General features: G+C 49.9%; 9 protein-coding genes across 9 annotated transcripts; 4 read left to right on the top strand and 5 right to left on the bottom strand.

Moving 5' to 3' along the window:
* Positions 1-6,220: 6,220 nt before the first annotated feature.
* Positions 6,221-7,463, top strand: LACBIDRAFT_299807 (uncharacterized protein; the record flags this gene model as incomplete). The annotated part of the gene is made up of 2 exons (XM_001882671.1): positions 6,221-6,400; positions 6,582-7,463. The coding sequence occupies 2 exons, from the start codon at positions 6,221-6,223 to the stop codon at positions 7,461-7,463; spliced, it is 1,062 nt and encodes a 353-aa protein (XP_001882706.1).
* Positions 7,464-7,779: 316 nt separating this feature from the next.
* Positions 7,780-8,769, top strand: LACBIDRAFT_328624 (uncharacterized protein; the record flags this gene model as incomplete). The annotated part of the gene is made up of 2 exons (XM_001882670.1): positions 7,780-8,090; positions 8,142-8,769. 2 exons carry the CDS (start codon positions 7,780-7,782, stop codon positions 8,767-8,769), a joined length of 939 nt encoding a protein of 312 aa, XP_001882705.1.
* A 659-nt stretch (positions 8,770-9,428) lies between these two features.
* LACBIDRAFT_328623 (uncharacterized protein) lies at positions 9,429-10,737 on the bottom strand (the record flags this gene model as incomplete). The annotated part of the gene is made up of 3 exons (XM_001882516.1): positions 9,429-9,746; positions 9,918-9,939; positions 9,995-10,737. 3 exons carry the CDS (start codon positions 10,735-10,737, stop codon positions 9,429-9,431), a joined length of 1,083 nt encoding a protein of 360 aa, XP_001882551.1.
* Positions 10,738-10,928: 191 nt separating this feature from the next.
* On the top strand, positions 10,929-12,623 carry LACBIDRAFT_328622 (uncharacterized protein; the record flags this gene model as incomplete). Its single annotated transcript, XM_001882669.1, has 1 exon — positions 10,929-12,623. One exon carries the CDS (start codon positions 10,929-10,931, stop codon positions 12,621-12,623), a length of 1,695 nt encoding a protein of 564 aa, XP_001882704.1.
* A 1,882-nt stretch (positions 12,624-14,505) lies between these two features.
* Positions 14,506-17,198, bottom strand: LACBIDRAFT_299802 (uncharacterized protein; the record flags this gene model as incomplete). Its single annotated transcript, XM_001882515.1, has 6 exons — positions 14,506-14,691; positions 14,751-15,107; positions 15,161-15,973; positions 16,029-16,682; positions 16,742-17,058; positions 17,114-17,198. The coding sequence occupies 6 exons, from the start codon at positions 17,196-17,198 to the stop codon at positions 14,506-14,508; spliced, it is 2,412 nt and encodes an 803-aa protein (XP_001882550.1).
* A 78-nt stretch (positions 17,199-17,276) lies between these two features.
* Positions 17,277-17,612, bottom strand: LACBIDRAFT_299801 (uncharacterized protein; the record flags this gene model as incomplete). Its single annotated transcript, XM_001882514.1, has 1 exon — positions 17,277-17,612. One exon carries the CDS (start codon positions 17,610-17,612, stop codon positions 17,277-17,279), a length of 336 nt encoding a protein of 111 aa, XP_001882549.1.
* A 951-nt stretch (positions 17,613-18,563) lies between these two features.
* Positions 18,564-19,452, bottom strand: LACBIDRAFT_299800 (uncharacterized protein; the record flags this gene model as incomplete). Its single annotated transcript, XM_001882513.1, has 3 exons — positions 18,564-18,715; positions 18,763-19,204; positions 19,261-19,452. The coding sequence occupies 3 exons, from the start codon at positions 19,450-19,452 to the stop codon at positions 18,564-18,566; spliced, it is 786 nt and encodes a 261-aa protein (XP_001882548.1).
* Positions 19,453-20,583: 1,131 nt separating this feature from the next.
* Positions 20,584-21,935, top strand: LACBIDRAFT_328620 (uncharacterized protein; the record flags this gene model as incomplete). Its single annotated transcript, XM_001882668.1, has 10 exons — positions 20,584-20,601; positions 20,623-20,704; positions 20,782-20,841; positions 20,901-20,971; positions 21,044-21,188; positions 21,292-21,313; positions 21,386-21,515; positions 21,579-21,608; positions 21,678-21,755; positions 21,918-21,935. 10 exons carry the CDS (start codon positions 20,584-20,586, stop codon positions 21,933-21,935), a joined length of 654 nt encoding a protein of 217 aa, XP_001882703.1.
* A 95-nt stretch (positions 21,936-22,030) lies between these two features.
* LACBIDRAFT_299799 (uncharacterized protein) lies at positions 22,031-23,832 on the bottom strand (the record flags this gene model as incomplete). The annotated part of the gene is made up of 6 exons (XM_001882512.1): positions 22,031-22,336; positions 22,392-22,610; positions 22,663-22,734; positions 22,784-22,963; positions 23,019-23,264; positions 23,317-23,832. 6 exons carry the CDS (start codon positions 23,830-23,832, stop codon positions 22,031-22,033), a joined length of 1,539 nt encoding a protein of 512 aa, XP_001882547.1.
* Between the last annotated feature and the right edge of the window lie 2,322 nt (positions 23,833-26,154).

Below are 26,154 nucleotides of genomic sequence, written 5' to 3'. Positions count from 1 at the left end.
GCGCCTGAGTTTCGTTCAAAAAAATAACTCCTGAAAGATGGAGTGGGTGGGTCAACACAAAGTTGTCGATGGTTCACCTCTGTCGGAAAAATCGAAATTAGCATATCAGTGGTTGCGGCAGCTGATGAACATATGCGAACTGATCAGCTTCTTGCGGGCAGCCTTTTCAGTCCGCTATTAGATCATGTCACCACTGGTAAGCTGCTGGTCCGAACAACCAGTATGTAATAAGTTTTTTCCTGGCAAGCATATCAGAAGGTTATCACCTCACATCATCTCTGGTACCTCTAACAAGTCTTGTCCAGCCTACGAGGAGGAGGGATATCATATCTGAGGTGCCGAGGTCATATCGTTTTCAGTGCTGACCGCTATCATGATTTGATCATGATCTGACAAGCATTCCCAACAAAGTTATCGCATCACGGCAAATTATTTCCATCGTAAACGTCCGAACTGTCTGGAACCCATCAACGACAGAGTCCCTCTGTCTAATCTCTTCGTCGTTTTCAACTGTCCATCGCCACCCGTAATACCGCAGTGCTGGGCAGCCATACCTTGCGATGTCCGGTGCAATGTGGTCTCCAATTGTGCTGTTTGAACTCCTGTGGAGTTCAGGAGTGTTGGAGAGAACATACTCCACATCATTGGAGTGGCAGTCGTCATGCTCCAACCTCGTTCCTGTTGCCCTCAAACGTATATAATGTGCAAACACTGTGAGTGAATTCTGCCATGAATCCTCAGCTTCGTCTCATCCCACTTTATTCTCACCCTCTCCTCATCAGACTCACATTGGGTCAGGATGCGACGAGCAGACCGACCAAGACTTTCCGCCAATCCGAATATTCAGGAGCACACCCAACTCTTCTCCTTCTCCTCCACGTAACCGTCCTCATCCTCGTCGCCGTTCTCCAGTAGTTTGGAGACACTCCGAATGATGTTCCTCACTCAGCAAAGAGCCAAGGTTGAGCCAAGGCCCTCTCAATCACAATGTCACCCGCCAAACACCGGACTTGGGACTAGGATTCGGAATCGTATCGAACAATAGAGGCTAGCACATCGGCACGGCGTGGGCCTGGCAAGGTGAGATATTAAACTCTGGTCCGGAAGCGGTGGTTCTTGCGTATGTTCGGGAATTATCTGGAGTCTAGTAGCACTGGCATGTAGATATCAATGTATAATCTTGGTATAATCTTGGTATAATCTTGGTATAATCACAAAACTATTCCGTTACCTTCATATGACTGCCATATTATTAATTGGATAACGTACGACCCCAAATTATCCCAAACCCTCCCCGTCGATGTTGACTCTGGTGGCCGTTGTCGTCACTATTGCCAGTGTTGATCATTTTCACCGGGTAATCGCCCTTGTCAGAAATAATCACGCTGGTCAATAGATATCATGGTGATCATTCTCACAATCCGATATAAATGATTACTGAGCCATATTTTTCCCCCGAAAAGGTGACGGACTGATATGTGCTGATCTCTTCATGTCTCTACATATATCCTAATTTTGATTTTCCCGACATCCTGTCATCGATACATATGCAGATAGCCTGTGTCAACGGGTCCAAAGATACAGGGACCTCACTGTCGCTTCCTTAGAACGTGAAAACCTCACCAGGAATTCTTCGGGGGTTATATGGCCTGTGCTCCCCTGGTGTTGTTACAGTAACTGGGGGTTCGAAAGACACGAAAGGTTGTTTGCGATGAATCTCTTGATGGATTTGATTTGGACCGCGAAGCCAACACGAGCAAGAGAAAAGGTGCGTTCCAGACCTTGTAGTTTGATTTAGAGATGAGTCCAGTGCGAAGGACTGGCAGGCTCTGGAGTCTGAAATCTGAAGCCAAACAGTTACTTATGGTTCAAGTCGACGTAAACCAAAAGTGTCGATTTCAAGACCGCGAGACCCTTACTAGTACTGTAGGAATTCTCCGAAGCGGCAAGCCGAAGTGGCCCTCGGAGGATAGGACCCGGATGAACGCCAAAATAGCTGTGTTATAAAGGTTGCATAGCCAAAAAAAATTGACACTTGGCTCTCTGAAATCGTCAAGTACCTAGCTCCAGGGACCAGAATGACTCAGAATTCGTCGAGGTCGTCGTGGTGCTGAGTCAAGAGGTGCTAGCCGTAATAAACAGGTGTAAACACGGAACTGCCGCGATAAATTTCGTTTCTTCTTCCTTCCGGTTGTCCATTACCAACATCCCCCAGCTCGTCTTTGCCACTGCAAACGGTCACCTTTATTACTCCCCTAAGCCATTGCATGGAAATTGCAAGTACCTCAGGAGCTGGAAACGAGCCAACACTACCAACTACCGATCAACAGAGGGGGAGTACAGATCAAGGGAAACGACCGTGGCGACGGCCAAAACGCAATGCAGAGCAGCAACAAGGCCATTCTGGTGCAAGCGGTGACTCGCGTTACCCATCTCCGAGGGATGGCCGATCCTCAAACCAACGGGATCCAACAGCTGCATCCGCCGCGTCTTGGAGAGCACCAGGTGTTGTAGATGATGCCCATCCTATCCAAACAGATGATTCTGGGTCTCGCAGCTACAGACAACGGAAGCAGAATTTGAACCAGCAAGGAAGCGGAGCTAGCATGCCTTCAACCTCAACTGGCGTCTCAGGTCAATCAGAACATCATGCAACGGCGCCTCCAGCCGTTGTGAACGGCGCACTTTCTTCTCAAAGAGATAACCACCGATCTCGCAATCGCAGGCGACCAAAGCCACAGCTAACTGACCAAGCAATTGGAACAAGCACCCCTTCCTCGACCGTCTTCTCACCTGCATCAGATCAACAACCGACTGCACCTCCTGGCGCTGTAGACGATGCGCTTTCTACTCGACCACGTCTTCGCAACCCCAGACAGCAGAGGCCACGACCAACCAATCAAGAAAACACCGCATCATCTTCTGTTGTCCCGAATCAACCTGCACCAAGACGTGGGGCCAAATTCGGTGGCAAGCTTACCCATCCCGAATCAACGACCGAGACGCGTCCAGCCGACAAATCCAAATCCAAAGTCGGCCCCATCGGCGACGATCTAGCGTCAACGCTCATTCGCGCTCTCAGCACACCTCCATACCCCGATTGTCCCATCTGCTTCTCATCGATACACCCTGCTCAACCGACATGGTCCTGCTCGCCTTCTAGTCCGACTATCGTTGGCGAGAACGAGGAGGTACAGTATTGCTGGACGACGTTCCATGTGAAGTGCATTAGATCCTGGGCGAGCAAGAGTGTCAAGGACATTGCTGATGCCTGGCGAGCTCGCGGCGAAGAACGGAGCGGAGATTGGCGGTGTCCTGGGTGTCAATCTAGACGAGAAACGGTGCCAACAGGCTATTGGTACATTCAAACTCATTCTTCACGTATTTAACACAAAACTAATTAAATCGTTCAAACAAAGGTGTTTCTGCAACTCGACGCCAGAGCCAAAACCCGGTCGACTCTCTACACCCCACTCATGCGGTGGTTCGTGCTCTCGCGTTCGTGAGAGTGGATGTGGGCACGCCTGTCCGCTCCAATGCCACCCCGGACCATGTCCCCCATGCCAAGTCACAACGCGGCTAGAATGCTACTGCCCCCGCAAAAAAGTCCTTTCATTCCGTTGTGGAACAACCGATGGCAACAAGGGGAAGGGCAAGGCGAAACGGGATCTTACCTGCGGGAACATCTGTGGCCGGACCTTGGGGTGCGGTAAACACACCTGCGCAGCATTTTGCCACGAGGGGGAGTGTGCTCCATGTGAAGTGCGTGAATCCGTTCGATGCTGGTGTGGGAAGGAGGAGAAGGAGGTGGGATGTGGTATCGGCGAACCCATCGATTGTTTCGTGGAGGGGGAGACGCCGTGGGTGGGGAGGTATGGATGCGATACTGTCTGTTCCAGGTTCTTCGACTGCGGTATCCACAAATGCGAGAAACAATGCCATCGTCCTTCCCCACAACCATCCGAATGCCCACAGTCCCCATCTCGTGTTACGCATTGTCCTTGTGGGAACAGCACCATTGCACCGTCTCCCTCTTCCGCTGCTGCTGCTGCTGAGAATACGTATACGTTTGCGGCACGTACTTCCTGCACAGATCCTATCCCCACCTGCCCTTCATACCCATGTTTGAGACCCCATACGGCATGCTCCCATGCGTGTCAAGCGAACTGCCACACTGGGCCCTGCCCCCCATGTACGATTGAGATCACGCGTCCGTGTAGATGTGGAGGGACGACGCGCAGTCTTCCGTGTCACCAAATCCACACCACAGCAGGGGAAGAGAACGAGATCCTATGCGATCGCCCGTGTACGGTTCTCCGTGCGTGTGGGAGACATCAATGCCGGAGGGTGTGTTGTCCGCTTGCGGCGTTAGCTTCATCCTCTGGGAAGAAGGGGAAGAAACGCGTTGGGCCAGGAGGGGAGGGAGATGGGATTGGGGAAGAGCGCGGGGGGTTACACGAGTGTGAGTTGATCTGCGAGAAGGTGTTGTCTTGTGGGAACCACCGGTGTGAAGAGCGGGATCATAGAGGTGGGTGTCCGCCTTGTCTTCGGAGCTCGTTTGAAGAGGTGTGTGTGTGTCTTCGTTCTCTTGGTTCTGGACGTGTGTTCATGTTGTGTAGATGGCTTGTTACTGCGGTCGCACGGTGCTCGAACCCCCTATATCGTGCGGTACCCAGATTCGCTGCCATTATCCGTGCTCGAGGCCGCCTTTACCGTGTGGGCACGCAGGGACGACGCATTCGTGTCATGAAGACCCTTTACCGTGTCCTCCGTGTCCGTTTTTGACGAGCAAGCAGTGTGCGTGTGGGAAGAAGATGGTGGCTAATGTTAGGTGCTCGTTGGAGAGGGTTTCGTGTGGGACTGCGTGTGGAAAGTTTGTGTTCTTTTTTTTTTTTTTCACTTGTCTCCTTTTTCTAATAAATTTTAGGTTGATGGCTTGTGGATTCCACTTGTGCGAGAACCTTTGTCATGCTGATGATTGTGGGCCTTGTACGGCGCCCTGTGGGAAACATCGGAAACTCTGGTACGCCTCCCTTTTTTCATTCCATTTCCTTTTACCTTTAAAACTCAACCGTTCCGCAGTTTACCCAACCAACACCCATGCACCCAACCCTGCCACGCCCCCTCCGCATGTCCCGAAAGCGAACCATGCATGGCTACAGTAACCCTCACCTGCCCTTGCGAGCGAATCAAGCAATTTGTGCCCTGTGGTCGACAAGCATCACATGCCTCGGGACACCAACACGCTGCGTTGAAATGTACCTCTGAATGCCAGATTGTGAAGCGGAATGCGCAGTTGGCTGATGCGTTGGGCATTAGGACGGATGTGAAGGATAAGGCTGGGGGCGTTGCGTATCATGAGCAGGTTGTTGTGTTTGGGAGGGGGAATGTCAAGTTTGTGCAGGTTGTTGAGAAGGCTTTTGCAGAGTACGTTGGTTGCTTTTGGGTTGTTACTTGTTTTTATGGATGATTTGCTGATGTTTTGTAGGTTCATCTCTTCGGATAAGAGGACGCAGGTGCTGCCGCATATGCCTCCGGAGAGACGGAAGTTTGTGCATGACGTGAGTGGCTTTACTAGCTTACTGGTTGCACGGTTGATGACGATGTCTCTTTCTAGCTTGCAAGCGTTTATCGAATGGACACGCAGATGGTAGACCAAGAGCCTCACAGAAGGTCCGTTTGCCCTGCCACGTTCTCTTTGTCGTGCTAACCCTACTCAATCTAATCAGTGTACAACTCCTCCGACGCGTCGATACCCGCGTCCCAACCCCTCTTCTTTCAACCATAATAGGCACATCTGCACCACCACCTAGTCTTGGCAAGCTAGCCGATCTTCGAGCTCTGAAGAGTGCCGGAGCCCAATCACCATCATGGAGACCAGCTGCGCCCAAGCCCGTTCCTCAGTCCAGTTCTGGAGGCCCTCCGCGTGGGTGGACGTCTGTGGTAGCTAGACCATCGTCAGCGACGCCTCTGGTGGCACCGAAACCGACCACATCTCTTGGTGGGTTGTCTGCGGCGAGTTTGGGTGGTGGCCTTGCGCGGACCCCTACTCCTACTCATTCCAGCAGCGCTTTGACTCTGAAGAGGGAGACGCCTGTTGATCGGGCGTCGAGTTCGGTTCCTGTTCCGGATAGTTGGGAAGATGATGTTTAGAGGCTTGTGGACGATTAGATGGATGCAAGATAGGGTTTATGAACGTTTATGTGTTGTATTAGATGAGATGAGGTGGAGATACTTTCTTGTCATTGACCTCTTTGGATCGATATCAGTTACATACATATCTGATACCTATCGTGGTCTTGATTTTCCAATCGAGGGATGTATAGTCGTCCATTGTCCCAAATGTAGTACTTACCTCAAACCAACCTCAAACTTACCTCGTTCACTGCACCTGCACAAGGCATGTTCAACTGCTATTCCTATCATTCTGAATGTTTGAGCTTGGAAGTAGTTTGAAGTTACCTGTAACTTAGCCTGCGTCCTCGAGCCGAGGAGTCGCAAACTTTTTGATCAGTGCGAGTAATTTGACGCGTATTTCCCTGCCCTAAACACCCACATGACTAGAAAAAAAATGTACTTAGAAATACGGCATTGTTATCCTTTTCTCCCACTCTCCTAGCGCCCTCATCTTTGGCGCAATCAATACCTTATACCACATCAAGGACGCAAACATGGAACCCCATAACTACTGGACACCCAATTCCCTGCTTTTTGGAACCCCCAAGCCAGCAACAAGCAAACGTGGCCTTAAATTACCAACCCATCCGCAGAACGGTCTAGGCTATTTTGCCTTTGCTCCAGTTGTTGACGTGGAGCCTTCATTTAATTCGGAAGATGCCTCCTTAGCCAAACAAGCGGAGGAACGACGTTTACGAGATGAAGCAGAGCAGAAGAAACGCGACGAAGAGCTGGATCGGGAATGGCAGCTGGAGGAAGAGAGGCGTTTGCAGCTTCGTGCACGCGAGGCGGAGGAAGCAAGGCGGGGAGAGGAAAGTTGGGTCCGCAGTGGAGGCATTCTACGCGACACAAATGGAAGAAGGGATATGGTGCGGACACAAGCTATACGAGATGAATTGAAACTCCGTGAGGAGGAGAAGTCATTAATGGACCGCTGGAAGCGCTATGAAGCGGACTGGGCAAAGTTGCTAGAACAGGCGAAATTGAGTCCTAGCAGGACCATTAAATTTCGCGACATACCCTGGCCGATAGACTTGACGGACAAGAGCCCTTTGTCGCTTCAACTTTTGACGCCCGAGAACGTGGAGGAATTTCTTCTTGGCGTTTTAAAGGTTCGGGGTTATGGCGTCACGAAGAAGGAACGAGTGCGAAGTTCATTATTACGCTGGCACCCGGACAAGATGACCGTGGTCGTCGCAAAGGTGGCTCCGGAGGACGTTGATGTTGTTCTACATGGGATTAACTCGGTGATGTTGGTCCTTCAGAGATTGAATGCTACGTTGTAATTTTTCGGGTTTTGATACCTCATCGAGTGAGCTGAAATCTTGGAGAGGTGAAGGTGTGTTATCGATGATCTTTACTGCACTCCAGCACTGAAGGTTGTTTCACCTTGATCGTTCATGGAATATAAAGATAGATGAGGAGCGCATGTCGTATACCCTCCGATCACCCAGTCCCTTCCAGATGGGCGGACCAGTTCATCCCTCAAGCTTTTCACGCGCGGACTTGGCCTTCTAGGACCCGTGTAACCCTGTGACTACAGAGACCGCATGTCCTACAAAAGACCCGCAGACTAAACACCGTTCCTCATCACATTCCACAATGGTCGATCCAGAACGCCTCTACGTTGATCTCGTCTTCCGCGCCAGCAAAAAGTACGCCAATTGGGATCCAGAGGTCACCGTTGAAGTCGGCGACTACGGCCGCATCACTACCGGACACAAAAGTTGGTTAACGTTTTGGCGGCACGAGCAGGGCACGTTTTTGAAAGAAGGGAACATATACACCGACGGCCAGGCCGAGAAGTGGAAGATTCCAGCTCCCAAGGAACATGGCACTGAGTCGAATGAGGGGCAAACATGGGTCACTTCGAAGAATGCCCGTGAAACGGATGTTGACGTCGCGGCAGGAGGGTATGTTAAAATTCCTCGGAGGGATTTACATTGACGTATCATCCTCATCAGGCAAACGCCTGCGCTTGCGCAATGCAAGGTCAAAGCCTCTTTCAAAGTCACGTCCGGCCAAGGTGCGATCCTGGTTATGGATAACGACACAGTCACAACCATCGATCCCCCTGGCGTTCTCCGCCGTCTCCTTGACGACGAGTCGATGAAAGGCCTTGTCATCGTCTCAGAGGCCCACAAGTCTTCCTCCTTCGCCCGCCTCCTCACAGCCGAAGGAACCTCAAACGTTGCTATCGGACTTAGCGTCGAGCCTCCTGTTTCTGGTGCCGTCTCAGGCACTGTTAATGCCAAATGGGTCCGCAGTTCAAGCGCAGGGAATTTCAAAAGCAAGGTTAATAAGGACGGCAAACGCGTTTTTACCCCGTTGTTCAGGCTCGTGTCTTTGGTTGATAAGGAGGTCTCGTCAGGGATGAGGGGCGGTGATGATGAAGTCGACCCGCCATTGCCTGAGGCTTCGCCGCCCTGGCTCGATGAAGAGGAGCTGGAGGAAGAAGCGGACGAGCCTACAGAGAAAAAGAAGTTGGTGACTATTCTCCCTCTCCTTTGTCTCTTGTTAGATGAACCTAATTGGTCTTACAGATCTAAACGAAAGTCGTTATTCAATCGCAAGGCCAAGGAGTCAGTTTGACGGAACATGGATTTCAAGCGACATCAGAGGTTTGGTGCAGGCGCCAATTTTCTCTTCTCAGCCCTCCAGTAGAATTACTTAGCTGATTTTTGTTGAACCGGTAAATTTGTATATGGACGTAAACGCGTGAACACTTTCATACTAGTCAAAATAACCTCGCAGACGGCGGTAAGCAAAAAGAATACTTACCAACTTTCTTAAAGACGGGAGACTGGGGTCGTTGACCGGTCGAAGTCAGCGGGCAACGTGACATTGTAACGTTTTTAATCACGCGGATGGAGGATGGGGTTTCCGAGAGGTGCAGCATATCGTTGGCTACGTATGGTGTCACTTCTTTTTGAGAAAAGCTAATCCATTTTCTATTTTTCTAAAAATGTGGCGAATGCCCTCCCTCTATGAAAGCGCATGGGGAACGAATTTACGTTGCGTTTCTCAATTTTGGACAAATTTTGGATCAAGTTTCGCGTTGTCCCGATTGTTTCTAAACCCCGAAAGTTTATTTATTATATGTAATTCGATCCTTCAACGTTCAACGGTTACGTCGTATTCCCCGGATTTTCCGTTACTTACGTGTTTCTGGTTGATGTGTTGGAGCCCGCCATGACCAAATTTCAAGAACACCGACTCAACAATTCTACAAAATCTCAACTCCCCTTACCCTACACCTCACCTACGTCCATTTCCACCACGGACATTTCGCCCACATGTGCTTTCCAATATTCGCCCACGGTCTCCCCTGCCTTCCATTCTTCCTCCATCTCCGACATATGCTTGCAAATCACCAAAAATGCCTCCAACCATTCAACCTCTTTCTCACTTGCCGGTAACAACGACGTATCTCCAACAACGCCAAGCGGAGGCGTCGCAAGCGATTTGTCCGTGCGAAGACAGAACCTCGGTTGCTGGAAACCCTTATTCGAACGAAGATCCTTTCCGGAATATTTGGTGAACATCGTTCTGGACCCTGCAAACCGGACCTGCGGGGTGAACAGGTAGATTACGCCCAGTCCTGCAATGGCGGTGCTCAGCTACTTGGGATACTTGTGGGGGATCCGGGTCCGATTTCTGTCTTTTATCTCTTTGCGCTTCCAGTGGGGGATAGACTCCTTCATAAGAGCGTCGTCGTCCGAGGGGAAACGGTCAAGCACCTTCAAAAAGGCTCGCAGATATCTGATTGCGTTGCGGTGAGATGGATCTTGTCTTCTTCATTATTTTGAAAACTTACCTATCGTAAGGAACAAGATGAAAATTGTGTTGGCTAAATATGTACCTCCCAACGAACTTCCTCGACAAAATCTGAGGACGCTTGATTCGCTCCGATAGTAGAAGCAATTCTGCAATCTTATGATCAGCATTCCTTCGCTGCTCTTGCGAAAAATCCTGGTATTCGCGGAGCATCCCAGGGTATTCCACCATCAGATCTGCCATCCTCTTCAATTGGTCGGATTTGACAGCGTTGAGTTTCTTCTCTGCCGCATCGATGATGTTGAAGAGATCCCATAACCACGTCACTGACGAGACATCCCAGAACACGCGATCCGGAATACTAAGTTTTGGATCACAGAAGTATCGGAGAATGGGGAAAAAGGGGGCGTAAGCCTCGAGATCTTTCAGGATCTCAACCTTGATGATGGCAATAATATCCACTCGTTGGCTTAGTTTAGCCTTTAAGAGGACTTGGGCATCGTGGGCCAACTGCGGAAGATTGGGGAGAGGTTGTCGGCGACGGCGCTCGCAGAGGGTGTTGTACAGCAAAAAATATGATTTAGCTTCAGGGAGGACATCTGGTGGCAAGAGTTGGCGAAGATGGAAGTGAGTAGACACACATTGATCGATGTATGCGATATCATGGCTGCTGACTAGTTCCAAGACTTTGACAAGAGAGATGTCGTCGAGAATTTTGTGGACGAGTTCTCGAGGGAGTTTGGGAAGTCTCCCCGCAACAGAGGAATAACGGGCTCGAACCATGGCGTTAATGGCAGGCTGAGACAATATGGGTTTACATATCATTTATGCAAGCTGTCCCTGACGGTGGGAAAGGGGGCTTCTGAGTAGATTGATCCGGCCATCCAAGTCATCTGCGGTCAAGCCAATTTTGTCACAACTTTGTCAAGCTCCAAATAACGATCAGAGACTCAACTTGGGAAAACTTTCTACGAATGTCTCTACCACAGCTGAACAGTCTTTCAGCATGCCACAAATTCCTAACCACCCAACCCGCCTCGGAAATCGCCGATCAACTCCTCCACGACCAAGATCTTTGTCGATCTGGCGGTGTTCCATCCCCCCTTGTCTATTGCCTGCCCCAGGACTCTGACCACATAATACGAGCTTTGAATGATGCCGATCTCAAAGTCCCCATGCCCATTGCGCGCATGAGGTTCGCCAGCATCGTCTCCGGAATAAAATCGTACCTCGTTGAACTCCCTTCATGGGAGTCAACGGATACGCTCGAAATCCCCGAACATATGATCCCCACCGACGCTGATTTTAATGCAGCGCTGAAAGTCCTGGCTTACCTCCGATTACCCCACATTAAAGCGCTTCCCGATCCACTGACGCCGCTACGGCAAGTAACTGAGGTCATCCAGACACAACTCTTGCTGGGCTCTGATCTCCGACACGCCTCACGCAAAAAAATTACCAAAAGGCGTTGCTACATGTGCCAGTACAACATTCATTCTCCACACAAATTCTACGCAGCGCTCTGTAACCCATGCGGGGAGTTTAATATCTCTTCTTCAGAGCAATCTCTTCCCCCCAACCTTGATCTGAAAGGGAAGACCGCGTTAGTCACAGGGGGCCGCGTAAACCTCGGTTATTACACGGCATTGCGACTTTTACGCTGTGGGGCGAATGTGGTCGTATCTACACGGTATCCTTTCGATGCGCAAACGCGTTATTTGGGAGAGGAAGACGCTGAGAAGTGGAAAGGGAGGCTGAAGATTGTTGGGGCCGATTTTAGGACTGCCAAGGATGTTTTCGGGCTTGTCAAGGCCCTGAAGTCGTGCTTGGAGGAGTGGGCTGCGACTGAGGGCGATGTGACGTCTTATGGGAAGCTGGACATATTGATCAACAATGCAGCGCAAACGCTCACGGACGCCGTGGAAACGGAAGGTCAGAATATTTTATTGGAGGAGGGATTGAGTAACTTGGGTGAGCAGGGGGTGGTGGTTGACGCGAATTATAGGGCAAGAGTGAGAGGCGGGGTGCAGGGATACCATATCGAACTTCCTTCCCGGGAGGGATTAATGTTGAAAAGCGCGGAAGGGGAATTAGACAGCAAGCTCGCGGTTTCTGTCAACACCAACGCGCTCGGAGATTCATCCTGGGTCCAAAGGATCAATGAAATCCCTTACGAGGACGTTGTCTCTGCGCTTAGCGTCAACACATTTGTGCCATTCATCCTGCTCCGCGAATTACTCCCTCTAATGTCGATTAAATCGGATGCTCCAAGCATCGGGAAACCTACACTAAATCCATCGGGCTACGTTATCAACGTCTCCTCGCGTGAGGGAATTTTTGAGAACGAACCAAAACATCCATACAAGGCTGGGCGGCATGTTCACACTAACATGTCCAAAGCCGCCTTGAACATGTTGACCGAGACGGAAGCCTCCACTGCATGGAAAAAATGTAAGGTTGCGGTGAATTCGGTGGATCCAGGGTACATGAGTGCCGATCCGGTGTGGCAAGAAATTGTGGGGAGGAAAGGGGAGAAGTGCCCGATCGGGTGGGAAGACGGGGCCGGAAGAGTGTTGTGGCCTATTGCAAAAGGGGAGAAGGGCGAGGTCATTTGGGGGAGATTTTTGAAGCATTTTAGAGAGGTGCCAGGAACTGGGCCGAACTTCTAAATAACTAAGAGATTTAAAAGCTGGAGATGTCGCACTCAAATTTTTTCACGCAAAGATTTCACCAATATAATAGTTTTAGGGAGGTCAAATCATACCTGATGATTCAATAGCACCTATGGCTTCCTGAGGCACGACGCTCTCCGTCTCATATTTATCATCCTTGAGTATGTGTGTTTTTCAATACCGCTGAGTGCTCACAAATATTCGCCTCGTACTGGGCAGGATATTTGCAAATGCTACAACATAGTTATATCCAAGCAGAAAAGAGCGTGTAATGCTGCCGAAACAAATAAATACCAGGAGGTCAATCCTACCTATCTGCTACCCCATGAGTGAGTTAAACCACTCGAAGGTCGCCACCTCCGGTGACGAAAAATAAACCCAAGGCCCCCCAAGGACAACTCCACCCTCCAATACACGCTTCCAAACACAACAAGAGCAGCCAGAAGCGAGAAGATCAGAAAAACCAACGGAAAACCCAAATTGGTGAAAACAATAAAACTCAGCACCGCAACGGGTAGAATAAATAGAAGGGTAGCAGCGAACTGGAGTTGTTCAGAGAGGGAAAGGTATTGGCCGATATCCGCAGGGTTAGGTGGCTGTTGTTGGCGGCCCACGCGAAGGGGTGCAATGCAGATAGCTGCGCCCCGCCCCGCAACGAAGATATTGAGCAGGTGGGTCGCGAGGGCCCAAAATGCGAAGAGCATGCCGAAGCTGAATGTCGTTCGGTGCTGATTGGAGATGTTGATAAGCCTAACGAGCGATAGAAAAACCACGATAAGTGCCCCAGCGAAAGTCGACTGGATGCAGATAATTTTAACCAGCTATAATTTCCTTCGGAAAGTCGATGAAGACGTACGGCCAAAACGCTCAAACTAAAGTGTTGAGAAAGCGCATCCCACTCTCCAGCAAAGCTCGTTCCGGAATTTACTCCTCTCTGCTTAACGCTATCTTTAGGTGCGATAACCGTAACATGGGGTTGCCCAAGCGATTTCTGCAGGGCGTGAACATTGTCCATATGCGTCTGCAGAAACTGTTGCATATGTCGCATATGAGCGTCTATCTGCGGACTCAGGACCGCTGCTGGTGGTGGCGGGTAGAGAACTGATGACGCATTCGATGACCGCGTGTGTTCAAGCTGTGTTGCTCTGCTGTCATGTTCAATCCAAGACGAAACGTTTCCACCTGATGGCAGTCCAGCCGTCGCTTTCTGATCCACTTCGCCTACTGCTAGGAATGAACAGAGGACGTGAACCGACGTGGGCAACATGGGTGAATGCGAGTCCTACCATGAGCCTTGTGTGGCAGTTTCGGAGTGACGTCCCCGTCCGAGGTGGGGTTCTGGACCTGCTGTCGTAAGGACGTGATCCTTGTGAGATGTTGCGTTAGAAAGTCTCCAAGCTCAGATTGAAGTTCTTGCAATGCGTTGTGGATTCCTTGCACGTTGTCTGGTATTGATTTTATTGAGGTTAATGTGAGGAATTAGTGATAGTATCTGATACCTGAAAAAGGCCCCGGATGGGCGTCCACTGCCTCTTGAGATACTTCGACGACTGAACCTTGCTCAATGTCATCTTGAACGCTGTCATCCATCGTAGATAAGAATGTCGGGAAAGAGTGGGATGCCAGTCTACGCGAGTGAGAGAAATGGTATGGGTCCTAGTTAGCATCGAGGCACCAGCGTGCTGGCTCGTGCTTCAGTCTCAACCTTAATTTCATAAGTTGCGGGAGTGACAAGCAAAGCCAGCTATACGTTAATTTCGACAGCGCGTAAAATGCGACATGGTAAGGGGACTCCTTCATAGCTGAAACGACACACATCAACAGGTCTGGACTCACATCAAATCATTAAGAATAAATTACCCCATGACCCATCCCCATCTCACCCTGCTTCATTCCCCACATCACCACGCCGTCGAGGCAACACCAGCTTCTTTGGCTCCAATTTGAACTTTTGCTTCGTCTTCACCTGATGTTTCTTGAAACGCAACTTGCACTTTTCACACAACGTGTGCGTTGCGTTCGTGGGAATAGATCGACGACACGACTTGTTTGCGCATTGCCGTTGCTATTGTGAGGAAGACATTCAGCAACGGAGAGAGAACACGACTTGGAAGGTCTGCTTACAGGGTGCGGTTGCGATTTGACTCTGTCCTCTTCCACACTTCCCGGACTGGCATTGGCGATCTCCTTGCCCTGACCAACACTGTCCCCGCCCTGGCTGGTAACATCCTGGTCTTGTTCAAAGGTCCCACTCCCTTGCCCAGCCGAAACGGTTAGCGGGGCAACATTCGCCATAATCGGCACAATGCCATTCGTGCCCCCATACAGCTGCGTCCCATTCGCATACTGCTGCGGCTGAGTCGTCCCGCCTGCTCCCAACGAATACGAACCCAGCTCGCGTGCCGCAGCAGCTTTCTCCGCCTGCAACTTTAGCCTCTCCCTCTCTAAATATGCCGGATCCACTTTTCTTCTCTTCCTCGTCTTAACCATCCACGTCAACAAACACCATCATCAAAGTAAACGAAATGACTTACGTTCGCGGTAGTCGGTGAATCCGATTGCCCCACTCCATAATGGTAATAACTAAACTTGGTGACCTTGGGCACTGATGGCTCACTCGGCTTCGGAGGCGCGGTAGGCGTCGTAGGTGGGGGAGCAGCAGCAGAAGAAGTTGGAGGAGGAGGAGCTGGTGGAGGCGGATGTTGATGATGGGGAACACCATATGCGGGCATTACATAAGTCTGTTGCTGCCCATTGGGTCCAAACGACGTCGAAATAAACGTCTGTCCCGAGTAAGGCGGGTGAGGAAGATGATATCCGGACGGCGGGGGTGGTGGAGGTTGGTAGCCTGAAGGTGGAGGCTGAGGGGGCGGATACCCATAGGGTTGTTGGGCGTATGGGTATGGGTAAGGATAAGGGGGAGAGGTGGACAAGGATGATGCAACAGCGTTTGCGTCTTGTCCAGTTCCAGTAGGAAGAGGGGGTGGATAGGCGTAGGGAGGCATCCCGTAGGGTGGCGGCAAGTAGTAGGGATAGGGGTAGGGGTACTGACCGTAGGGATATGAGCCATACGGAGAAGTAGCTGGGAAGTGCGCGGGAGTTGCTGGAGTGGTGGGTGGTGCCTTCTTTGCTTTTGTTCGAGCACGTTTGCGTGGAATCTCGACTGGGGGCGGAGACGCTGGGGGTTGTGATTGTAGCTGCTCGGTTCCACCATTGCTCCCCTGCGGATCCCCATTCCCGTGCTTCGGAGGCGGCTGATGCACAAAAGGCGTAAATTGCGGGATAGTTGGCGCGGGAACAGCGCTTTCCTGAGGTGGAGTCTTCGTCGTCGTAGACGTGGATCCATTCTACATCACTTTCGTCAGTCATCGATGATACGCATTCCAACGCAAGCACACATACCTGAGTCCCAGGCGGTAACAACAAATCAGTGAACACCTCTATCCCAAGATGCGGGGTCTTAGCCGAGATCTTTCCAATCGTGGAAGTCGCCGTCTTGGGCTTGTAGGGGCGGAACGCCAGGGGGTCGTCGAGCATTATCAAGTTGGCTGTAGAACTGGCAGGAGCAGTCGTGCCGGTGGCCGTGGTAGTGCCCATGGAAGTAGATGTAGACCATGAAATAGCCCCGACAACGGCAGCAGGGCCAGCAGGAGCAGTAACACCGGCATCTGCAACGTTATCATCACCATCATCCTCCTCGTGGTTGATCTGCGATGATTGCCGTGGTTGTTCGAGCGATGTATGTCCGCTGCCGGACATGTCCTCGTGTCTGTTGCCGGTCGGCCCTTCGTTGCCAGCGGAGTTAGTGTAGCCTCCAATGTAGACTCCTGTCGAGCTGTCGATACCAGACGCGCCCTGGACTTCGCTACCAGCCGAGCTAGTGTAGACTCCTGTCAAGCCTTTCCCAGTCGCAGCAGAGCCCTTGTGCGCCCCCTGCCTAGCATGCCACTTGCGCAACCTCTCAGCCGTCCTGCACACATCACACATCCGCCAGCGCATCCCAGGCGAAAGGAAGTTGTTGCAGCCATCCGTCGCGCACGTATGTGTGCTCCGTTTCTATCATTAGACAGCACAGCGGTAAGTTATCATTCAAGCTTGAGATAAGAGAAAGTTACCTTATTCTCCGCCTTTCCAGATCCTTCCAGAGGGTTGATAACCAAGAAACCCTCTTGGCCCCCCACATCTCCATCCCCGCCCTCCTCTCCCCCCTTGATCTCCAATCCATTCTCCATCATATGCCGCGGAATCTCCACCCCCTCCTCCTTGTCATCCGGCTTATCGCCATCGACCTTTTCCCTCACCCTCTTCAGCTTGCTATGATACCGATTCTGCAACCTGTGCTGTTCACACCTCTTGAACCGATAGAAACCCGGCAGGATCTGGTGACAGTGCGAGACGGTGCACATCCGTGCCGGGGTAGGTGGTATCGTACCTGGTTTAAAAGGATAAGCGACTTTGACGAGGAGAAGAAGGGGTGAAATGCGTACCCATGCCATCTTGCGTGTAGACTCCCGTAGATGCGTTAGGGTACATCTCGACACTCATGGGGCTACCAGCCAACGCACTTGCCATGGATGCATGGAGTGGAACCTTTTCGTCGATTATCGAGATCTCCCATGCGTGGAGCTCTTCCGGGGAGTCTAAGAGTGGCTAGAATGATTGATCAAAGTTAGTCAACAGCTCAAACGATGACACAGGAGGAAGAAAATAAGGAAACGTCAAAAGAAAAGGAACAAGATGAACGTAGAAAGATAACGTTATTGTTGATCGAAGGAATGGCGGGACGGAGGACGGAGAAGAAAGGGCAACAAACGCAATGAACAAAGAGAAAGGAGTGTATAGAAATCCCCAGAAAAGAGAAGCAATGAAAGCAAGAAGGAAGGAATTATTCAACAGATGGAAAATTAGTTTAACCAAGCACAACGAAGCACGCACGAAAAGTATGTGATCAAGAGTAAAAAGAAAAAGGGAAAAAGAAACGAACATAAGAGCAAGGAAAAAGTAGAATGAAACAAATGAAGCCCAGGGAGAAAACGAAAAAGCCGTAGGAACGAACAAACGAGGGGAGGAGGGAAGGGATCAGAAGGGAAGAAGGCAAACGACGCAGGAACGGGGAAAGAAAAAGGGCCGACAACGCAGGAACAGGGGAGGAAGGAGGGTAGTCGACGCAAGAAGGGGGAAGGAAGGCAGGCAAACGAACGCAACCTAGAGAGAAAACGAAAAATCCAGAGGAACGAACAAATAAAGAGAGGAAGGAGGAGGGAAGGGATCAAAACGGAGGAGGCAAACGACGCAGGAAGGGGGAGGAAGGAAGGCAGACGACGCAGGAAGAGAGGAGCAAACGAACGCAGCCGAAAGAGAGAAACGAAACATCTAGAGGGAAAAAGGAGAAGGGAAGGGATCGAAACGGAGGACGGGCGCAGGAAGGGGGCAGTAAGGCAGGCGAACGAACGCAGCCTAAATATGAAACGAAAAAGCCAGAGGAAAGAACAAATGAAATGAGGTGAGCATCCAAGGAGGAGGGAGTCAAAACGGGCGGGAAAGGGGGGGAGGAATGAAATAAGAAAAAAATCGGAGGACAGAAGGCGGACGACTTGAATAATTCAGGGAAGCGGAGGAAGGAAGGAAGGAAGAAGAATTCAAAGGGAAAGCAACGAGAGAGATCATTTGGCAAAAGGAGTGGAAAACATCTGGAGGAAGGAGGGGGGGGCATTGGGAGGAAGGACGAAAGGCAAACGACGCGGGAAGGAAAGAGACGAACACAAAAACGTAAAAACGTAATAAAAAAAACCCAGGAAGAGAAACAAAACAAAAAAACTCACACCCAACCCAACCCCCCGTCTCCTCTCATCCTCCTTCAACCTAAGCCCCGCCATCTCCCTATCAAACGCCTCGCGCTCCGCTTTCCATTTGGCTCGTTTCGTGATTCCGTAGGTCCTATAACGCGTTCGGCAGGGGGGACACATTTTGTATTCGTAGGTGCCTGTTTGGGGTGTTAGTTGGAGTGAAAACGAGAAGAGAAGTGAGGAGTGAGAAAAAAGATGGGAAAGGAGGAAGAGGGAGGATGCGAGTTTGGGCGTATACCATCCCTTGTATACTTGCGTACTTTGGCAGAAAAAAGAAAATGAGAACACACCACGAATAACCTTCTTACACCCCTTGACTGAGCACCTCCGCGTCGGTACGGTCGGGTCGTCCTCTTCTTCTTCTTCGTGTTGCTCTTGCTCTTGCCCTTGTGGTTGATCTTCACTGTGGGGACTCTGCATATCATCCGAGGCCGGGGTAGGCATCGTCCCTTGATCCTCCTGCGTACTCGACGCGACAGGCTGTTGAAATCGCTCTTCCTCCCGCTGTGCATACCCGGCATAACTCGACACAGTCACCGGCAACGTCAGTGCATTAGCCAACTCGGACGTCGTGGTCACAAGATGCGGGTGTAGAGGCGAACTCGTCGACGAAGAAGGAGGCACAGTAGCACCCTGACCCGGGACTTGAAAAAGCCGCGGATCGATCGCGTGGTCCCATCCTTGCGCTTGCTGGTCTTGCTGCCCTGCTTGGGCTTGGGTACCCTGGTGGATCTACAAACGTCATAAGCCTCGTTCCGAAAGAAACAAGAAAAAAACACGACACAAACCTCGGTTTGATCAGCAACACTCAAAGGCATCCAAACAGCAGTAACATCTCCACTGTCTCCCTCATCGCCTCCCACCTCACCAACCCTAGCACGCGCAGCAACAACACCAGCAACGGCAGCCTTCTCCATCTTCCTCCGTGCCCTCTTCGTACTCGCATAAACCCGATGCCTCCCTCTACACGTCTCGCACATCTTGTGTGAGCTTGAGAGCGGTAGGAGGAGGGTGCAGCCTCGTACTGAACATTGTTTCGTTTCGGATGGGTCGTTGGTGGTTGTGCCAGGGGATAAAGGTGGATAATAAAGCGTAACTGCGCCTTCGGGCACCAACGATGAGTCTGTGCTCATCAGACTCTCTTTCAGTCCGCGGAGTTTCAATTTTGAAAAAGTTTAGCAAACCGGAATCTGAAAAGAATCTGACGCATCTCAGTTGTTCACTTTCCGCCGAAAACCTTATTCTTAAAAAGGAGCGATATCATGTGATGCCGGAAACAAGGCACGGTCGCGAACTCGCGGAAGTTACTAAGTCCTTGGTTTTGCATTTCAGGAGGGAATTGCTCAATGGACAGAATATATAGTAAATGCACCCTAAGTTCTATGATGCCAACTAAAGCAAAGCCGTATATATTGATACTAATACACCTTTTGGGACAGTGGGTAAGTAATCAGTGGCAACTAACAATCGCGCCCACCTGGAGGTGTCGTTTCGCGCCCCGCCATCTGCATCCCGCCCTGAAATCTACCCCGTATGTTTGTCGTTGGTGTGGGACTCGCGCGGATGAGAGTTGCGTCAGGCGCTTGCAGATGAGCGATGATGTGAGGAGCGAAGCTCCGTGTCGTGGGTCGCTTGGATATTCCCCCGCCCTGAAATCCACCCGAGGGATGTTTGCCGTTGGCGTCGGGCTCGTGCGGATGGGGCCATGCCTAAGTGGTGTCATGCTCGTAGGCCGTAGCTTGCTTGTGCTTCACCGTTGGCGGCTTTCATTGTACTGTCGGCGCCGGGCACTTGTCGTTGTTGGGCTCACCTTCGTGCCCTCGCTGGGTGTGCTTTGTGTGGTCGGGGCGGTATTTCCGTTTGTGATACCAACGCCGGAGTGGTCTTGAGTTGCAGGGCTTGCGACATTGGCGGGGGAGTTTGAGAGCTGGTGGCAGAAAGATCATTTGTTTGTTTCGCGTCGTGTTTCCCCAGGTCATGTGACGTTTTACCATTTCGAGCAATAAGGTTTTCGGCGGAATCTCAAAAGTGACGCATCTCTTCTCAGAAATGTATACATCAAATCACGACGGCCAAAAGCATTTCGGCCCTCAATCTTACTACTCTACGCAATGGCCTACCAAAAGACCGTATATCTGATAATCAGGTAGCGCCGCACGTATGACATTCCAAGGGGCGCCGCAGCCTGCAGGAACTTTAGCCTAGAACAAGCTCGTGTGGCGCCAGATCGCGGTATGTGTCTATAGCCATAAAACAGCTTCTCATCATACTAAATGATCATCCTCGTTAAGTCGACATCAACGTTTCAGATCTGACAACGCTCGCCGCATTGAAACGCTGGCATGAAGCCGAAGAGTACTTCAAGATCTGTGTGACCAGCCTGGGCACCTAATATCCCTCGGCGTTGCAGATAGCACCTCGTATATAGCCTTCGTCAGCGCCTACCCCCAAAGCACCGGACTGTTCATGATAAAGAAAGGAAGACCTTCTCCGCTCTATGTAAGTCCTTGATGTTCCGCTCTACCTTGTCTAACCCATTCCCTGACAGGAGAAAAGCTTGGGCCCGATCAGCCAAGCCGTCGAAAACGCACGGGCGTTGAAGAAGCTGACAGCGGGGTATTCGACCGATTACAGCGCTTACAAGTTACACCGCTCGCCGCACTGAAACGCTGGCATGAAGCCGAAGAGTACTTTGAGATCTGCGTGACCAGCCTGGGTACCTAATATCCCTCAGCGTTGCAGGGGGCACCTCGTGTCTCGCCTTCATCAGCGCATACCCCCAAAGCACCAGATTGCTTCATGAGGTATCCGATAAAGAGAGGTAGACCTTCTCCGCTCTAAGTAAGTCCTTGATGTTCCACTCTACCCCGTCTAACCCATTCCGTGACAGGAGAAAAGCTTGGGCCTGATCAGCCAAGCCGTCGGAGATGCACGGGCGTTGAAGAGGCTGACAGCCACCTACGTGACCCTTCACCTCGCAACCATTGGCAAAGCAATCAAGATCGGTTCAGAGGATGAGGTCAGGGAGCTTCTGCCCAGCGTGGTGCGTTCACTCCCTTCACCCTTCATTCTTTCATCTACCTATATAACCCTCTGGTTTGAGCAGGAAACTGGGACAAGCAAGGAGTTGAGCAAGGTCTGTTTTTCGTCCTTCTCTCTTCTCTCTTCTCTCTTCTCCCTCTCCCCCTCTGTCGATTACTTTCAGGTCTGCCGACACGACTGCCGTTTCCTTTCTTGTAAAGATGACTCTACCTGGGCACCAACGGCGCACAAGGAGATGTTTGTGAGTATGAGTGGGGTCAGGCGATGTGGGAGGAGACGGTGTTTTCGTGGTGATGTTCGTCTTGGACACTCACTTCGCACCCACATCCATTCACGTCCACTGCTGCTGCGCCGCTACCACTACCGCTGCATTTCTGGTATCTATTTCTTCCCTACTCCCCAGTGGACCATCGAAGGTTGACCGTTGTAGATCTATTCAATCGTTGAATGAAATTCTGTTTGTTTCGGCGCTAACTACCACACGTAAAATTGTATCATCTGGGCAACAGGAAATATTTATAAAAATCCATGCATGGCTCCACGGAATTGTGGTGGTGAAAGAGCTTCACCCCTTCCCGAGGGTCTATCGTCAACAAGCGAAGAAAGAAAGGCCTTCCGGGAAATACTTTCCATCGTAGGACGATTCTCCGAGTCTCGATCCCAGCACCGCTCCATCAACCTCCACATAGAATCTGTGAGTCCCCATTCAATGAAGGGCACACTATCCTTCGCCGGGCGAGAAGGCCGTTTGTCCTCCATGACTTTCATCATGACGATGGACTCTCGGGATATCTCATGAAACGGAACCTGACAGGTGAAGATCTTTATAAAATGTGTTAACTGTCAAGAAAGCCAGCGCCTGACATATTACACGTACTTCATAACATACACAAGAAAAGGCATAAACATCGGTCTCTTTTGTTGGCTTGGAGTTCTCGTTTTTCGAATCGAATAATTCCGGAGCTTGCCAACGAACAGTCCCACCGATATTTGCAGAACTTTCGGATGTCCACGTTAGCATTTCAGCATCGGCGTGATTAGAGAGACCGAAGTCTGCAAGACAGGCTTTCCCGGATTCTGTTACAAGGATGTTTACCTGTTAATCAATTGAACGGTGTTTTCCGGAACATAGAAAAATGAATATTCACCCCCTTTAAATCTCCATGAACAATTTTTGCTTTTTGATGCAGGTACAACACCCCAGCGGCAACATCGGACACCTTCATCAAATCAGAGTGATTTGTTTTCCTTATCACAACAAAAACGCACCAGGAGGACACGATCCACCTGTGGATTTTCGAGGAGATACTCCTTTACGTTTCCATTATTCATCCATGGAGAGACCAGACATACTCTGCCGTGACCATCTGTGAGATAATATATACCGTAAAATGGAAGCAAGTTTCGATGCGAAAGCCGGCTCCACAAAATTGCTTCCTTAGCAAAAACCTAAAATAGTTGAAGTCAAAATAATGATTGTTGCATGAAAAATAGAGAAACACACTTTCAAGAGGTGATCAACATGAGATTGCTTATATATCTTGACGACCTTGAGACAGACTTGTTGATCGCGAAACTTCCCCTTCCAAACCTCCCCAAAGTGCCCCGAGGCAACGGCACAATCGTCTTCGCGTACAATGTCTTTTAGTATGATACACTCTGGGTATAACCCACTTTTGCGGGATAGACGAAGCAAGGCTGAAAGCAGCCTGCTCCTCTGGGTAGAGTTTGATTGTGGGTAGTCGAGTAACTTTTAATCGTGATCAACATAGACAAAGATTTGAGGATGAGAAACTACTCACCCACTGGAGAGAATTGAGGACTATTTTAGCATCGTCTCCTTGAAAATTGAGAAGTGCCTTGCAAGAACGTTTGCTAGAAAAAATAAGGTCGTAAATTGTGTGCAGTTGTGCGGCCGCTTCGTTCGCCGGCAGTCTTTGAGATGCATCGGCCTTGAGGTCTTCCATCACCTTCCGAATTGCCGACAAGACGCGTCTGACGATCGCTACATCAAGCACATCTTCAGTTGGGGATGGAGTTGCTGAACTTAGAACGTCAAAGTTGATGTCCTCCTTTCCAGCGCTCTGAGGCCATTCTTTGGGTGATTTCCGATGTGAAGGTATAGAGATGGCTCGAGCTTGAGCTTGGATAAACCTTTCGACTCTGTGTGGGGGAAGAATCGCTGCGGGCGTGCCTCCACCAGTGCATGGGGTGATCTTAAGGGGGTCAGGTATACATGGCACTAGGGGCCTTAGGTAGTCTACTGAGTTGTAAGGTCTGACGTGGGGCCCTGCCCCAATGGACTTTAAATTTGACATTAAAAAAAAAAAAAAAAAAAAAAAACCTTTCGACTGCAGCCCGAGTAGAAGTTGGTTGATCAATCAGGGCATTCAGTAGATACCCAATGGGACCATAGTAGTTCACATGGTCAATTGTCCAATGTACCATAGGGCTACCCCAATGGGCCCAATCGTAGTTGGCACCATTTGGGCATAGTTTGGCCCAATGTCTGTGAGACGTTAAGCTGGCATTGTTGGGGCCAAGGTAACAAAACTATGAGAAGCATAATTGGGCCCAATGAGGGATACACAAAAAGAATTGGGCCCATGATAAACTCCCAACAGCCAAGGTTGGGCCCAATATTCCAATGGTATTAATTAGGCTATACTGCATTGTTGGGCCCAATATGTAATTAGGCTATATTGCATTGTTGGGCCCAATGCTCGGTGTAACAAATGCCGAATCCGGCGGAACCATAACCCTAGCCCTGGTAATCCCTGTCTAGCCGAAATCCAGTCGGATGACATCGCCTCCAGCACAAAATGGGATACACTTTGCAAATACCGTCAGTAGCACACAGGTAGGCCATAAATCAATATTTCCATATCGGCCTAGAATCCTGTTAATCACTTGAATTCATTTCGGGTAATAGATAATAGCCGGACATGTGACAGCCACTCTGTATGCAGGGATAGCATGAGGCATGCTGTATAAAGGACACTTTCTTTGCATTTAAAGGTCAATACCTCCTGGAATATTGTGTTGCCTCCTGGAGTGCACTCAGTACATGTTAAAACAGAAGATTTCATCGGCTGGTTGTGCCGAAATCCCTCCGGAAATATTGTGTTGCCTCCCAAAAACTATGTGCACTCAATAGATATTAAAACCGAAGATTTCATTGGCTGGTAGTGCCGAAGTACCTCCGGGAATATTGTGTTGCCTCTTGGAGACTATGTGCACTCAACACATGTTAAAACCGAAGATTTCATCGGCTGGTTGAGCCGAAATCCCTCTGGAAATATTGTGTTGCCTCCCAAAGACTATGTGCACTCAATAGATATTAAAACCGAAGATTTTGTTGGCTGGTAGTGCCGAAGTACCTCCGGAAATATGGTGTTGGCTCTCAAAGAATATATGCACTCAACATGTGTTAAAACCGAAGATTTCGTCGGCTCGTAGTGCCGAAGTACCTCCGGGAATATTGTGTTGCCTCTTGGAGACTATGTGCAGTCAATAGATATTAAATCCGAGAATTTTGTCAGCTGGTAGTGCCGAAATACCTCCAGAAATATTGTTTTGCCTCCCCGAAAATATGTGCATTTAATACATGTCAAAACCGAAGATTTCGTCGGCTGGTAGTGCCGAAGTATCTCCGGAAATATTGTGATTTTGCCTGGTAGTGCCGAAGTACCTCTGGAAATATTGTGTTGTCAATATGTGCATTCAAAGTTCAAACCGAAGATTTTGTCGGCTGGTAGTGCCGAAGTACCACCGGAAATATTGTGTTGGCTCTCTGAGAATATGTGCACTCAACACATGTTAAAACCGAAGATTTCCTCGGCTTGTAGTGCCGAAGTACCTCCGGGAATATTGTGTTGCCTCCCAGAAAATATGTGCATTCATTACATGTTAAAACCGAAGATTTCATGGGCTGGTAGTGCCGAAATATCTCCGGAAATATTGTGTTGCCTCCCAAAGAATATGTGCAGTCAATAGATGATCAAAGCCGAAGATTTTGTCGGCTGGTAGTGCCGAAGTACCTCCGGAAATATTGTGTTGGCTCTCAGAGAATATGTGCACTCAACACATGTTAAAACCGAAGATTTCCTCGGCTGGTAGTGCCGAAGTATCTCCGGAAATATTGTGTTGCCTCCCAAAAATATGTGCATTCAATACATGTTAAAACCGAAGATTTCATGGGCTGGTAGTGCCGAAATATCTCCGGAAATATTGTGTTGCCTCCCAAAGAATATGTGCATTCAATAGATGATCAAAGCCGAAGATTTTGTCGGCTGGTAGTGCCGAAGTACCTCCGGAAATATTGTGTTGGCTCTCTGAGAATATGTGCACTCAACACATGTTAAAACCGAAGATTTCCTCGGCTTGTAGTGCCGAAGTACCTCCGGGAATATTGTGTTGCCTCCCAGAAAATATGTGCATTCATTACATGTTAAAACCGAAGATTTCATGGGCTGGTAGTGCCGAAATATCTCCGGAAATATTGTGTTGCCTCCCAAAGACTATGTGTAGTCAATAGATATCAAAGCCGAAGATTTTGTCGGCTGGTAGTGCCGAAGTACCTCCGGAAATATTGTGTTGGCTCTCTGAGAATATGTGCACTCAACACATGTTAAAACCGA

Source organism: Laccaria bicolor, genomic scaffold (genome assembly GCF_000143565.1).
Source record: "Laccaria bicolor S238N-H82 LACBIscaffold_17 genomic scaffold, whole genome shotgun sequence".
Taxonomy (NCBI): Eukaryota; Fungi; Basidiomycota; class Agaricomycetes; order Agaricales; family Hydnangiaceae; genus Laccaria; species Laccaria bicolor.
The sequence above is the reverse complement of the archived record's forward strand: the minus strand, read 5'-3'. Positions and strand labels throughout refer to the sequence as shown.